Below are 16401 nucleotides of genomic sequence, written 5' to 3'. Positions count from 1 at the left end.
AATCATGTTTTTGTTTTTTTTTCATTTTATTATAAACTGTCATCTTGTGCAGCAAATCTCAAGAGGAAAGGTAAGGAAGGATATCCGTATATCCATGGTGGATCTTCTTCTTTTCTGCAGCGGCACCCAGTATCCAGCCAGAAAGTCTTTGTTGCATGTGAATAAGGTTCATAACCTATCCTGTTAGTAATCTTCAGTCACCCTGCTAACCTCCTATTCTTTCTGTACCGCCATATACACTCTCCTATTACACTTATATCCTTCATTATCTTCCAGCAGAGTTGAATTTGTTTGTGAATCCTTTTGTGCTGATCTGTTCATTATAATAACCATGTAATACAATGTTATTAGATTAATAAAAATCAAGAATTCAACAGATACACAGAAACATTCTAATATCTACATATCCCATATACCTTTCCAACCTGGTAATGAACAGAGAGGAAAAATATGATTCCACCTTTAATATATGTATAGACAGTGTAACCTCACCACTGCTACATCTGACATGTGCTCTCTACATATAGCAGAGCTGAGTTTGTCATTCAGAGTTACCCATATATGTCTCATTAGTTGTTGATGGTTCTTTCATCTTTTGCAGTGTGCTGTGACCAGCACCCCAACACATCAGGGTATAGGAATGCTAGTCCTGTAGGGGGCAAATTGACAGATCTATGGTCAGAGGTGGGGGGGGGGGGGGGGTGTTAGACATCTATTGTCTGCCACATACAATGCTGTCTTGACACCTTTTTCTGGGAAGTCTTTATCACCTACTGACTCCAATTAGGATAATGGGATCAACACCTTTGACCCAATGCTGGGTATAATTACCAGATGTGGATTCAGTTACATATTTATTCCCAGAATTTTTGTACAGTCACTCAGAATTGAGAAAGCTCGTTGGAAGAACGAGTGAAACGTTTTCAAGAAATCTACAGTAAGTCCAGTTGCCTTGATTTATTCTTTACAGACAGATCTATGGTCAGTTTCACCCTCAGGACAGCTCACCTGCAGTCCTACATAGACCCATAGATAGCACATGACAAACTCATCGCAGCTACATGCAGAGCCCTGTGTGCCTGGTCTCCTCTCTGCCACCCCTCTCCCCTCCTCTCCAGTCAGCAGCACCTCTTGGACTTCCTCCCCATCACACACTAACTCTTCCCCTGTTCCTCTGCCTCTTCTTTCAGGAGATAAACCCTGCACTCAGCATCTCTGCTCTCCTGGATTCCCTGCCATCAGCTCTTTTCAGGATGTCTGAAATAGGATCCCGCACATAGAGGGGACACTGCGGAGGGGCTGCAGAAGCATCAGGATTTGGGATAGCAGGGCTCCTGTCAGTAGGATCTGGTCCATGGGAGACATGAAGATGCTGCTGAGGGCTCCCCTCCAGTACAGCCTGCTGCTCCTGGGTGAGTCCAAGTTACTGTGGGCGCTATACAGAACTTATAGTCTATCTATCATCTATCTATCTATCTATCATCACATATTTCTATCATCTGTCTATATATCTATCTAATCTAGTATCTATCTATCTATCTATCTATCTATTATATCTATCTATCATCACATATTTCTATCATCTATCTATTTGTTATCTATCTATCTATCTTTCATCTAATATATATCTATCTATTTGTTATCTATCTATCTATCTTTCATCTAATATATATCTATCTATTTATCTATCTATTTATCTATTTATCTATCTATCATCTACTATCTATCTCATATCCATCTCTCTCATATATCTATCTATCTATCTATCTATCTAAAATTCATCTTTCTTTCTTTCTTTGTTTCTTTCTTATATCAAACTACAGTTTTCTCTCTTTTTTAGCTATCTAGCCATATTTCAGTTTATTTAAACCTCTGTATACAGTATGTATATAACTCTATCCATGGATTATATACTATTGAATATCCTAGTATTTCTTTGAATCTTTCTCTGTTCCTGTGTCTGCACCTGATTCCTCTCTATCTATCCGCACATCCCTCCATTCACTGTTTCTCTCTTTCTGACATTCACTAGAACGTTATCCACGCTGTATAATATTAGATTCCATAGTGTGACCTTTGCATAACTGTAATCATAGCTTGAATGCCAACAATTTCTGTATTTAGCCCAAGGGTGGATGTATGTGACTAGTGTGGGTGAGGGGCTGAGGGAATGTGCGGGTTTATGCTCCTGGTATCTAGATTTCATTTTGGGGCAAAGTAATCTGGATTCTAGTGATTAGCAAATCCAGCTTCACATGTGACTAGAATAGCAGACGACTACATCGTGTATTCACTGAACCTATTGTGTATGTAATTATACAGCATACAGGGCAGGCTAGGAACCTGGGTACCTATATGTGTATAGTCAGTAATGTGATTCAGCTGAAATGTATCTATCTAATATCTCATATCTATCTATCTATTATCTATCTATCTATCTAATATCTATCTAATATCTATCTATTATCTATCTATCTATCTATCTATCTATCATCTATCTATCTATCTATTATCTATCTATCTATCTATCTATCTCATATCTATCTAATATCTATCTATTATCTATCTATCTATCTATCTATCATCTATCTATCTATCTATTATCTATCTATCTATCTATCTATCTATCTATCTATCTAATATCTATTATCTATCTATCTATCTATCTATCTATCTAATATCTATCTAATATCTATCTAATATCTATCTATTATCTATCTATATCTATCTATCTATCTATTATATATCTATTATCTATCTATCTATCTATCTATCTATCTAATATCTATCTAATATCTATCTCATATCTATTATCTATCTATCTATCTAATATCTATTATCTATCTATTATCTATCTATTATCTATCTATCTAATATCTATTATCTATCTCATATCTATCTAATATCTATCTATCTATCTATCTATCTATCTAATATCTATCTATTATCTATCTATATCTATCTATCTATATAATATCTATTATCTATCTATCTATCTATCTATCTAATATCTATCTAATATCTATCTAATACTATTATCTATCTATCTATCTATCTAATATCTATTATATCTATTATCTATCTATTATCTATCTATCTAATCTATTATCTATCTCATATCTTCTAATATCTATCTATCTATCTATCTATCTAATATCTATCTATTATCTATCTATCTATCTACTCTATCTATCTATTATCTATCTCATATCTAATATCTATCTATCTATTTGTCAATTAATCTATCTAATATCTATCTATTTATCAATCAATCTATCTATGTATCTATCCATCCATCTATCTCATATCTATCTATCTATATTATATATCATCACATATTTCTATTATCTATCTATCTATCTATCTATCTATCTATCTATCTATCTATCTCTCTATCTCTCTATCTCTCTATCCATCCATCCATCTACCACTCTCAGAAACACACATTTTCTCACATATAACATGTTGGTTTTGTCGGTCACGTATACATGTCCGAAATAGATATATATTGGTCAATAATGTAAAAAAGAGATGGCCAATAAATCATGAGATCCTACAAATAGTGAGGTATCTATAAACCTGACACATAGTGTGAAGCCATTGCCCTTACCAACCAACGAGACAGCGGCTGTGATCGGGTTTGTCGCTGTGATCAGGGCTTTCCACAAGTTTGATGCCAAGAATTGGTGTTGAAAATTCCCGGACCCAGACCGACATCTAATGAACCCAATGTAAGTCAAGAAAACAGATCTGTCACAACTGTCCTGAAGAAACCATGGCCCAAGTGTGAACAGAGCCATAGGCCACTTTTGGATGATGATAATAGTCGGCGCTCCCTTTGTTGTACTTATGGTGGTCAGTCCGGCTTTTAGTGTCATGGGAGGATTGACTATTGCGGTGGGACATGGACTCTGAAATGCACCTGACATCCTTAAACTGGTTTATTTTGACCTCTGAAATCAGGCTCAAGGACATGCATAGCCCCATAAAAAAGACCTAAATGGCTGCATTTAAGGTGTTTTTTTTTTGTTACTCGCATATCTGGCAGACTTGCTTCCCTTTCTGTGTGTGTGGGGTGGGGGACAGCAGCTCATCAAGGACCTGTATCGCCCAGGATGCATTGCATTTAGCTCTTTTTAACCCCGTACGCCCCTGCTTAGGAAATAGTTAATCACATATAGCATATTCTAGTTAATGCCTTCACAATTAACTTCTAGCAGGGCTGTGGGGTCGTTAAGCCAAAGTTCTGACTCCAAATCCTGCCTTTTATCACAATCCGACTCCAGCTCCGACTCCTTCGTAACTTCTGCCGACCATGTACTGTAAGTAATCAGGAGACTCAGGGAGACCTTGGAATACAATTTAGAAATTCCTGATATTTTCTAAATTCCGGGAAGAAAATATGTAATGCACTAAAACAGCGTTATACACTTAATAATTGTAAGAAATCTATGGATGATTGTAAGAAATCTATGGATGATTGTAAGAAATCTATGGATTTGTCCTTAGAAAAAGTTAGAAAAGCTCTAAACGTATGTCCTGGATAAGCAGAGAGTATATGGGAATATAAGAAACATAAAAAGTGTAGCTGTAGTTGTCTGGGAATAAATAACTTTTCACAAAACAGGGTAACAGCAAAGGGTTAATTGTTATATTGTTATGTGGTTAGTTTTTTTTTAAGGGTACGGCCACACGGTCAGGTTTCTTGATGCAGTTTTGGAAGCCAAAATCAGGAGTGGATCATAAAAGGAGAGAAAGTATAAAGGACAGATACGACTTCTCTTTTTTGAATTTACTCCTGGTTTTGGCCAAATCTGCATCAGGAAACGTGACCGTGTGGCTGAACAGTTTCTTTTCATTGAAATGTTAAGAATTACAAGAAAAATGTATAAGAAAAAGAATACACTTCAAAAAAGTCTCAGAACGTTGCATCCCTCCATAGCAAAAATGAACACCCTTTTGAAAAGAAGCGTACAATGATATGACCTTCAGCTTCCTATGAGAATGGACGTGTCCCTCTAACACACATACTGTACACTACAGCCGCTGTCTACTAATCTTTACAGTGGACTTTTCCGCTTGGTTCAGAAGAAACGGATCCAGGACCTCCCTAGAAGCATAGGCTGAGTTCACACTTCAGTTATTTGATCAGTTATTGTGAACCAAAACCCGTAGTGAAGCCTCCACAGAGATAAGATATTATGGAAAGATCTGCTCCTGTTCGGTATTTTTGACCCAAGCCTGGTTTTGGCTCACAATAACTGATGGAGATAACTGACCGAAAAAGTGAAGTGTGAACTCAGCCTAAATCTTCTTTTATCAATTCTATCCATAGAAGTATCACCTTTCTGGTTTAAAACAAAAGTCGTTGCAGTTTCCTCTCATGTTTAGTCGGAACGAGATCGGAGACCTGGTCTAGTAGACTAACCATAGAACAGGCCCCAGGAAACCCCAATTTTGTGTTCGGAAAGTTGGGAATGTCCCACCTGTATTGTTGTGGGAAAGGACCATATCTTGCGCAACAGAGAGCCCCTCTGGTCAGCACATCAGGGGTCTTACGTGAAGACAAGGAGGTGATAGCATTTTGAATCTCTAGGACTTTTATAGAAGATCTTCTCTTGACAAGGTTAGAGGGTGGGGGGACAAACCAGATAGATATGAGTCCATTTGCCTCTGTTAGAGGGAGAACTTAGAGGCGTATAACTATAAGTAATAGGACGCGAATTGCTGAAGTACCTTGATCGGTCATAATACTGGCCACAAAAGTTTGAGGAGACTCCATTTTGGCCAGAAATGAGAGGGCCCTACCATATTTGTCTCTCTCTGAAAACACTACCTGTTTCTGAGCCAAAAGATTTTTTTTGCAAGTAAATGTGTCTCCCAGCACTCCATTAATTGCATTAATCAGAGCCACTCACATAACCGCATCCTATTTGGTAAGCGGATTTTAAATTCACAAATTGTCCCGCCAATAGTCGTCCATATTCTGTCCGCATTTACTAACAACAGGCAGGATGTGCAGCTGTCACTGCCTACTGGGAGAGTCAATTGGCTGCGTCGCCAATACTAGTAAAGGTGGATTTAGACGGGCAGATCAAACGTTCCTGCAAACGCTAGTTTCTGACAATCTGCCCGTCTAAAAGTGCAGCCAGTCACTTGAGGAACAAGCGAAACGCTTGTTCATTGGATGATCCTGTCGTTCATGGAGGCAGCTAAATTATAATTTCTGGGCAGCAGATTGTGCCATCTAAGCAGCGATCTGCTGCCCAGAAACAATGCAGCTGGGACAGGCGATCGCAATAGCGTATGGTGGAGGTGATCGTTGCATGTCAATACAGAGCTTCACCACCACTAAATGAGCAGCCTACTGTCGGGAAGCATGCCCGACATTTGGCTGCTCATCGACTCCTGCAAATGTGCCTTAAGAGTGTATGTTCCGTGATACCTCTTGGGAGGTGGTTGACCGCAGTGACATAAGTTTAATATTTCTCGAGAATTCTTTGAGAAGGAGTCAGTTGATGCCGATTGACAAGAAAATCGCTGCAAATCTGGATGTAGTCGTCCCTACACCTCCACTAGATTATTAGACTTCACCTAGTACCCTAAGGATTTATATTATGAGTTAATGGAGGATGTAAATGACCCCAAATATGGTCCAGCATGGCAATAAAGTCACCTGACACGAGAAGTGGTGCAGAAGGGGAAAATTTAAATTTCATCATGAACCCCTGGTGAAAGAGTGGAGGGACGTATAACCCACCTATTAAAAAATCTTGACCCCGAATACATGCATGTAGAAGAATAAATCTACCCGCACCATCTATATGTATAGAGCCCAGCTAGTATGGGAGGGACAGTTAGAGTCCACAGCTTGATATGCATAACCCACCCACGGCTTCTTAAGTGACTTTACTCTCTCACTTCACAAGTGAGTTCCCTGGAGAATAATAATATTAGGGGCATAGCCCTTTAGATAGTTAGACACTAGGGACCCCTTGATTTTGTTGTTGAGGTCCCAGATAGTCCACCAAATGACTTTACAGGTAGCATTGCTCAGCAAGTAATCAAGAGGGTGGACTATCCTGACGGTGTAGGCACAGCATTCTCGCACACAGACACACGTAATTGGTTGAAACCTAAAACTCCCCCCACCGTGCCCAAATCATCCCAACTTGTTTGAGCATAGCATCCCAAACTAAGAACTGAACAGTTCTCGTTATCACAAAAACAGGTACGTTGCAACAGTTGCCCAAAGTTCAGCTTGTTTCATGAAATCAAGGCTTAGGGCACTTTCACACTTGCATTGTTGGATTCCGGCAGGCAGTTTTGTCTGCAAACGGATACCATTTGTAGACGGATCCGGATGCGGATCTGTCTCACAAATGCATTGCAATACCAGATCCGTCTCTACGGTTGTCATCCGGAAAAACTGATCCGGTATTTATCTTTTTCACATTTTTAAAGGTCTACGCATGCGCAGACCGCAAAACCGAATCAGTTTTTCTGGAACACTTGGGGCATTAATGCATTTCAATGGAAAATAATGCAAGTGTTCCGGAATTTTGGATGGAAAAAATACTGCAGCATGCTGCGGTATTTTCTCCGTCCAAAAACCGTACCGTGACTGAACTGAAGACATCCCGATGCATCCTAAACGGATTGCTCTCCATTCAGAATGCATTAGGATAAAACTGATCCGTTTTTTTTTCCGGTATTGAGCCCCTAGGACGGAACTCAATACCGGAAAAGTGTGAAAGTACGCAAGTGTGAAAGTACCCTAAGGCATCTCTCGGGAACTCCATCAATTTCAGGACCATCTGCACATGTAGAGAGCAAAAGTCTAAACCTGCATAAGGAAACATAGATAAAAGGGAATAGAACACATCAAGAACAACTTTGCTAAATTAGAAAACAGCCATCGGGAATAGGCCCCAAGGGTACTGAGTGGTTGCACAGCCCAAAGCAAGGATAATGCGTGGACTGTTTGGTCTGCTCCTGTTGACCCAACCAGAGCCCCCTACGGAGTAGTGAAGAATCGTGTCCTATCTCCAGCCAGAACCCTCAGTCTTGTTGGATTTAGCAGTGCATACTTGATGCCTTTGTCTTGTGGTCGAGTATACACTTGAATAAACTGCCTCCATCTACGTTGCACTTCAGCGTTAAAATCGGGTAGAAAGACCACTGGAATTCATCTCTGTCCCTATAGTTCAGGACTGTCATAATAAGGGGGTGCTCCGGGACTTTTTGGGGATTCTGCGTGCCCTCTTTATAACAAAGCACGAGGATAAGGATAGTGGCGACAGAACAAGCCGGATCAAAGCCCTCTGCATCCTCAGCTGTAGCCTGTGGTACCTTAATTTTCTGATGAAATAGACGGGTGGCTTTGTGCTGAACAGTTGTCACATCCTTCACTTCATGTATCATGTTTGTGATGATGTGTATTGTGTATTCCATCACGAGTATAGCCCTATATAAGGGGTTAACACGAGAACGGTGGCTTGCCCCTGAAGCATTGCAGGTGATGTGCACCACGCCTTGTCCATCTCTGTGGTGGGCCAAGCTGCTATGCATGTCCTGCTGCAGCTATGAATGGGCCATCCTTCTTTCGACTCATAGGAGCACACTATTTTAGGCGTAAAAGTCCCCCTTTTTAACCGGCCATGCAAGGAAATATTGTTTTTAACGCCGTGTCTGCCAGTTGGGTGTAATAGGGAGGGAAAGGGCGAAAACTTTAGCGAAAAACTATGGCTGGCGTCATTTTTACATCAGGCGCAAGGACTGCCACAGATTAGGCTAATTTATAGTGAGTCGCACACTTCGTCATAAATTAGACAAATCTAACGGGAGCGCAAGGGGAAAACTAAGACCATAAAAAGCCGGTCTTAATAAATGTGCCACATAATGTTCACCAAAGATTTAACACTGGCAGATGAGTGCACTAAGCTGGTTTTGCAGACCCATACAGCGGATTTAAGAGTACGCATTAGCTCACAGACTTTTAGCAGAAAACATGGAAGGTGGCCCACAGCTAACATGCGGCAGTGTCACAATGTCCACTGAGCTCAGCCAGGGGAGGAAGCTCTTTCAATGTAACCAGTAGACAGACCTCAGAGCAGGCAATAATGTAGGTGAATCCCTAAAAGATTAAGAGAGTCTCAAGCTATGAGAGACCCTTCAGCCTTACAAAAAGTAAGTAATCAGAGCTCTGTCTGTGGCCCCAGAGTCCCAACACAAAACATTTCCACAAGCAGAACAGATGATCATGCCTGTACAGGGGATTAAATAAACACACCATGGACTGGAAGATGGACATAAAGACATGACCTGGCACACAGGACAATAGAGGTGGGGAGAAGATAAGTATGATTCTTTACATAGTGGAGGCAGGTTACGGGCTCTTGTGAAAAGTTACTTATTCCCAGACAACCTCTTTAATGGTATCTTCCTGTTCTATACGGAAGAAATGAGTCCCAGCATCCAGAGCTTCAAAAGGTTGCTTCGTCTTTATTCGGATTCATAAAAAGGAATACATCCAGTACACACCTCACCCACCACCGTAGTTGGTTAACATGTTTCAAACTATTCGGTTCTTAATCATAATCTAAGGTTATGATTAAGAACTGAATAGTTCGAAACATGTTAACCAACTACGGTGGTGGGTGAGGTGTGTACTGGATGTATTCCTTTTTATGAATCCGAATAAAGACGAAACAACCATTTGAAGCTCTGGATGCTGGGACTCATTTCTTCCGTATGTTACATAGAAGGCTGGCCGGTCTTGTTCCGTGCATCCTTGTCTATGGTGAGCTGGAAATCGCAACTTTTTTACTTTATCTTCCTGTTCTGTCTAGCAGTTCTGAGATGACAGCAGGCATGCCCAGTAGTGACCTTCCCCCTCTGGTCTTAACTGATGAGCATGTGCAGAACAGTTTCAGGCATTGTAACTAAGGGCCCTGGAGCAGCATGCAGATACCTTGTATAAGGGACAAAAGAGACCAAAGGAGAGGTGAGAACTGATTATCTTTTAAGACTAGAACATCCTGCTTATCACTGATTATAGTATGAGGGACGAGGGAGAACACAGGAGAGGTGAGAACTGATTATCTATCACCTCTAGAACACACTGCTTATCACTGATTACAGTATAAGGACAGGGGAGAACACAGGAGAGGTGAGAACTGAATCTCTACCACCACTAGAACACCCTGCTTATCACTGTTTATAGTATAAGGATGGGAGAGAACAAAGAAGAGGTAAGAACTGATTATTGATCACCACTAGAACACCCTGAGTATCACAGATTTTACTGATTATCTATCACCACTAGAACACCCTGCTTATCACTGTTTATAGTATATGGACAGGGGAGAATACAGGAGAGGTGAGAACTGATTATCTATCACCACTAGAACACCCTGCTTATCACTGATTATAGTATAAGAACAGGGGAGAACACATGGGATGTGAGAACTGATTATCTATCACCACTAGAGCACCCTGCTTATCACTGATTATAGTATAAGGGACAGGGGAGAACATAGGAGAGGTGAGAACAGATTATGTATCACCACTAGGATACCCTGCTTGCTACTGATTATGGTATAAAGACAGGGAAGAGCATCTGAGAGGTGAGGACTGATTATTTATCACCACTAGAACACCCTGCTTATCACTGATTATAGTATAAGGGACAGGAGAGAACACAGGAGAGGTGAGAACTGATTATCTATTACCACTAGAACACCCTGCTTATCACTGAATATAGTATAAGGGGCAGGAGAGAAAACAGGAGAGGTGCGAACTGATTATCTGTCCACACTAGAACACCCTGCTTATCACTATTTGTAGTATAAGGACAGGGGAGAACACAGGAGAGGTGAGAACTGATTATCTATCACCACTAGAACACCCTGCTTATCACTGATTATAGTATAAGGGACAGGAGAGGTGAGAACTGATTCTATATCACCACTAGAACACACTGCTCATCACTAATTATAGTATAAGAACATAGGAGAAGACAGGAGAGGTGAGAACTGATTATCTATTACCACTAGGATACCCTGCTTATTACTGATTATGGTATAAGGACAGGGAAGAGCACCTGAGAGGTGAGGACTGATTATTTATCACCACTATAACACCCTGTTTATCCCTGATTATAGTATAAGGGACAGGAGAGAACATAGGAGAGGTGAGAACTGATTATCTATCACCACTAGAACACCCTGCTTATCACTAAATATAGTATAAGGGACAAGAGAGAACACAGGAGAGATGTGAATTGATTCTCTATCACCACTAGAACACCCTGCTTATCACCGTTTATAGTATAAGGACAAGGGAGAACACAGGAGAGGTGAGAACTGATAATCTATCACCACTAGGATAACCTGCTTATTACTGATTATGGTATAAGGACAGGGAAGAGCAGCTAAGAGGTGAGGACTGATTATTTATCACCACTAGAACAACCTGCTTCTCACTGATTATAGTATAAGGGACAGGAGAGAACACAGGAGAGGTGAGAACTGATTTTATATCACCACTAGAACACCCTGCTTATCACTGATTATAGTATAAGGTCAGGAGAGAACACAGGAGAGGTGAGCACTGATTATCTATAACCACTAGAGCACCTTGCTTATCACTTATTATAGAATAAGGACAGGGGAGAACACAGGAGAGGTGAGAACTGATTATCTATCACCACTAGAACACCCTGCTTATCACTGTTTATAGTATGAGAATAGGAAAGAACAGGAGAGGTGAGAACTGATTATCTATCACCACTAGAACACCCTGCTTATCACTGTTTATAGTATGAGAATAGGAAAGAACATGAGAGGTGAGAACTGATTATCTATCACCACTAGAACACCCTGATTATCACTGATTATAGTATAAGGACAGGGGAGAACACAGGAGAGATAAGGATTGATTATCTATCACCACTAGAACACCCTGATTATCACTGATTATAGTATAAGGACAGGGGAGAACACAGGAGAGATAAGGATTGATTATCTATCACCACTAGAACACCCTGCTTATCACTGATTATAGTATAAGATACAGGGAACAACACAGGAGAGGTGAGAACTGATTATCTATCATCACTAGAACACCCTGCTTATCACTGATTATAGTATAAGGGACAGGAGAGAACACATGAGAGGTAAGACCTGATTATATAGCACCACTAGAACACCCTTTTTATCACTGATTGTAGTATAAGGACGGAAGAGAACACTGGAGAGGGGAGAATATATTACCTATCACCACTAGAACACTTCTTATCACTGTTTATAGTATGAAAACATGAAAGAACACAGGAGAGGTGGGAACTGATTATATATCACCACTAGAACCCACTGCTTACCATTGTTTAATATAAGGGACATGAGACAGCTGTCTAGATAGAGATATAGCTACATACCGCTATGAACTTAGAAGTATGGATAAATGAATGAAAGGTGTTTTGGCCATTTTACCTCTTCTTTATGAAATCACTATGCCAGCACTGATAGGAAGGGAACAGGGAAGCCACTGAGCATGTTAGTCCACATCTGAATGCAGGAGAAGGTGGACCAGAAGGACAAACAGCAAGGGGCAGAGAAAAATGTAATGACCATAAAAACCGAACCAAATTCTTATGGCTTGTATATTGTAATAATACTTAAGCCTAATGCGACTTTTTGTAGGGACTCTTGTATTTTAATGAATAGTGAGTACCTATGCACCTGAGAACCTGAAAAATAATCAGGAAGAGTGTAAAGGATCAACCCAGGGATCATCAAATTGACATGGGGCAAACAAGCACCAAGTCCTCCAGTCCTGGCTAGTTAGGGGTGTGTTAACCCATCATGGTGCACCATAAACGAGTCCAGAAAAGTGATGTATCCTTTGCTGAATTTAGAATTTCTGCTTTCTGATGTAATGTTGCATTTCCCATGGTGTTGTCCATCGGTCATAGGAATAAAGTATTCATCCCCACTAGAGGCCAGGGATAAATTATTCATCCCCTCGCTCGCTATACGTCTTTTTTATGAGCAGTTCACTGTATATATGACTGTAATATCCTTTCTGTGGATCTGCGGTGTCTGTAATGTCTGCTCCTTATGGAGTCTCTTGCTGCTTTTATTATTCTTCACCATGAAGCTCATCTTCTTTGATAATGCTGCTCTATCACTTATTATAAGTACAAATAAAAAGTGAATCACCATCTTGTATCAACATTTAAGTTTTGGGTCCATATTTCTGTGCTAATTAATTCTATTTTTCTGATAAGAAGCTCCAAATCCACTGCATGGACATAGAATAGAATTATAACATGATATTCTGACTACCTGCAGGCACCACTAGAGGGAGCAGTGGAGCATACTGTTATAATAACTAAGTATGCAGTAAACTCCTAAGCTCCCCCTAGTGGTGGCTGCAGGCAGTCAGCATACTTTCTTTTAAATCTTTGTCTGTGCAGTGGTTTTGGAGTGCCGGATCAGACTAACCAAGCTCTGCTATAAGGATAGCACAGAATTATGAATCTAGAAAAACATAAAGTTGTTTAAGGCTGGATATTTACTTTAAAGGAATGGTCCACTTTGCACAATCAGTTTTGTTTGAAGATTCTTCCAGAGATTAGCTGGATAAAGAATGTCCTGCTGCTAGAACCCACAGTGATCAACTGTAAACAGGGAACCTGGAACCAAATGTACAACTTCCTTGCAGCGCCACCATAGGTGAAATAAAGCATTGCACGTTTCTGATGTAAAGCAGGATTAAAGGGGTTGTCTGAGATTTTTATATTGATGGACTAACCTCAAAATAAGGGCTCATGCATACGACCCCAAAACACAGATCTGCAAAAAATATGGATGACGTTCGTGTGACATTCGTACTGCATCCGTTTGTTTTTGCGGATTCATTGTAAAAATGCCTATCCTTGTCCGCAAAATGGAGAAGAATAGGACATATTCTATCTTTTCTACTGTCCGAAATTCTGCTGCAGGGCGGTAGACTGCGTCAACTAACAGAATCTGTGGGGAATTTATTTCCCCTGTAGCTTCCATGCTCCATTATCAGATAGCCCCCACCCCCATAGTGGGTGACTACCATAATAGATAGCTGCCATATGTGGTCATATTCCCTAATATACAATAGTAATTGCAGTCTATAGATTGTATATAGGCTATGAAAGAGCTGCCGTGGCTGTAACCTTACTAATGGCTATGACACCCTGACCCAAGATTTTCCTATGTGAAGCTGATAATAAGTCTAATGTAGACAGACGCTGAAGAGTGCGGCCATAGAGGAGAGCCGTCTGTAGGGTGCAGACCTGATAATGTGAGCCCTGCTAGTAACGGACCCCTGCACTTACATATTAGGGGCTATTTGGGGGCAACGTATGTTGTGTAGGGGGTGATGAGACTGAGCAGCTGCTGTAAGTATATAGATATGGAATACACCTCTGAACAGTTCTATATTATCACATGCATTAAAGCCCAGCTCCATCTTCATGGCACACTGCTGGCTTCCTGGATGTTGAGATATGAGGAGCTGTTTGCAAGGCCCTTGCATTATATTGATCTGTCCTTGTGACTAGTGAGTTCCTAGCCCTGATCTGTATCCATTACTAGAGATCAGATGCCCTGCGGGCAGTGGCGTACATAGAGAAGTAAGGGCCCCATAGCAAGGATCAAACCAGGACAGAAGGGTTTCCACCTAAACCCCTTTCCTTGGGCAATTTTTTTCACTGCCTGATTCGCTAAAAATTGTTCCTTTAGACCAGGCATCCTCAAACTGCGGCCCTCCAGCTGTTGTAAAACTACAACTCCCACAATGCCCTGCTGTAGGCTGATACCTGTAGGCCGTTCAGGCATGCTGGGAGTTGTAGTTTTGCAACAGCTGGAGGGCCGCAGTTTGAGGATGCCTGCTTTAGAGGATAGAGTCCTGACCAAGTTTTCACCCCCAGTAGAGGAGGGGACAATCCCAACTGGCCCCCCTCCTGCCCTGGGCCCCATAGCAGTTGCATGGTCTGCCGCTATGGTAGTTAGGCCCCTGCCTGCAGGTTTTCTACAGGTGCAGGGTTTTCAATGGGCCTGAGGTGCATTACCAAGCATGGCCACTATACAATGTATGGCACTATGCTTTGTATACTGTGTGGAAGCCACAATGCTCACCATACCACTCTGGCCTCTTCAATCAGCTGATTGGTGCTGGTGGCGGTTGGATCCCCACCAATCAGATATTAATGACCTATCCCGAAGATACATCATCAGTGTTGTACTCCCTGGAAAACCCCTTTAAATATGACATTTCTTGGTCCGCATGGAACAAAACATAATTTTTTTTAATGGAGATTAGCTTAGAAGCTAACCCTGCTTGGGGAAAGTGTACTGCTCTGCTCCTCAATGATCAGCCCAGTCATACAGAGAACTGCGTAGCGGTATGGTTCTCTGTGCCCCTTCACTGCTGCCCTTATCTCTAGTGCAGGGAGGAAACCATTGGCGTTCAGCTTGTGCTACAGCCTGGACAATGCTGGAGCCATGGAGAATAACCACGGGGCCCCAGGCATGCCGCTTTAACCCTTCCACTGCTAGACCACCAGGAATCCTTACATTAACCCCCTTCATATACTGCCACTTCCCCACTGTTATCCTTGCATGAACCCCTTCACTACTTAAGACCACCAGAGAAACTGATATTAACCTTTCCACTGCTCTTGTTCACCAGCGATGCTGATTTACTTTTGTAGACCACCAAGCATAAAGACATTAATCCCTTTACTGCCTTAGAGCACCAGAAATACAGACATTAACCCCTTCAAAGCTGTAGACCCCTCTGGGTTATATATATATAATACCCTCACTCACTTGGACCACTAGGAATGTATTCAACAGCTTTGACTGCTTTCAGACCTGGATAATATCACTTGCCTGGATGCTGTGTGGCCCGGCATATCTGGCGGCTTCATAGCTAATTATTAGGGCACTGTACACTATCATTTGAATGGACGCTTACGCTGGATTTGCGCTGAAAGGCACCAGATCCAACCACATTCTGCACCGCATACATGTGAATGGGGTTTTCCGTAATTCCAGGAAACGACTCTGTGCGGATTTCTGGCTGTGCGGAGGAGAATAATCCACACTGATATAAGTGGATGTCACTTATTTCAGATCGGATGCCCAAGGATTAGACCCATTGAATAGCTAATATTGGGCTAGTCCTTGCGCACACACACTTGCGGCACCTTTGCAGCAAATCTGACTCTGAAATTACGGGAAGAGCCTCATTTATGTCAGGGAAATATATAAACAAGACCTTAAAGGGCTTCTGTCAGCAGAAATACCAGAACGAACCTGGCTGATATCAGCTGGACCTAAATAGCCTAGTCTGGTT

General features: G+C 41.3%; 1 protein-coding gene across 1 annotated transcript in view; it reads left to right on the top strand.

The window, feature by feature from the left end:
- LOC122929267 (GDNF family receptor alpha-2-like) overlaps nt 1-16401 on the top strand; it is a 77757-nt gene that overhangs the window by 16054 nt on the left and 45302 nt on the right. The window contains exon 2 of the mRNA XM_044282784.1: nt 1191-1412. Within this exon, the coding sequence (XP_044138719.1) occupies nt 1355-1412 (58 nt within the window). The 5' untranslated portion in view covers nt 1191-1354. The remainder of the gene's footprint in view (nt 1-1190; nt 1413-16401) is intronic.

The sequence above is a fragment of the Bufo gargarizans genome, chromosome 2 (genome assembly GCF_014858855.1).
Source record: "Bufo gargarizans isolate SCDJY-AF-19 chromosome 2, ASM1485885v1, whole genome shotgun sequence".
Lineage (NCBI taxonomy): Eukaryota > Metazoa > Chordata > Amphibia > Anura > Bufonidae > Bufo > Bufo gargarizans.
This window is presented reverse-complemented; position numbering and strand designations above follow the sequence as displayed.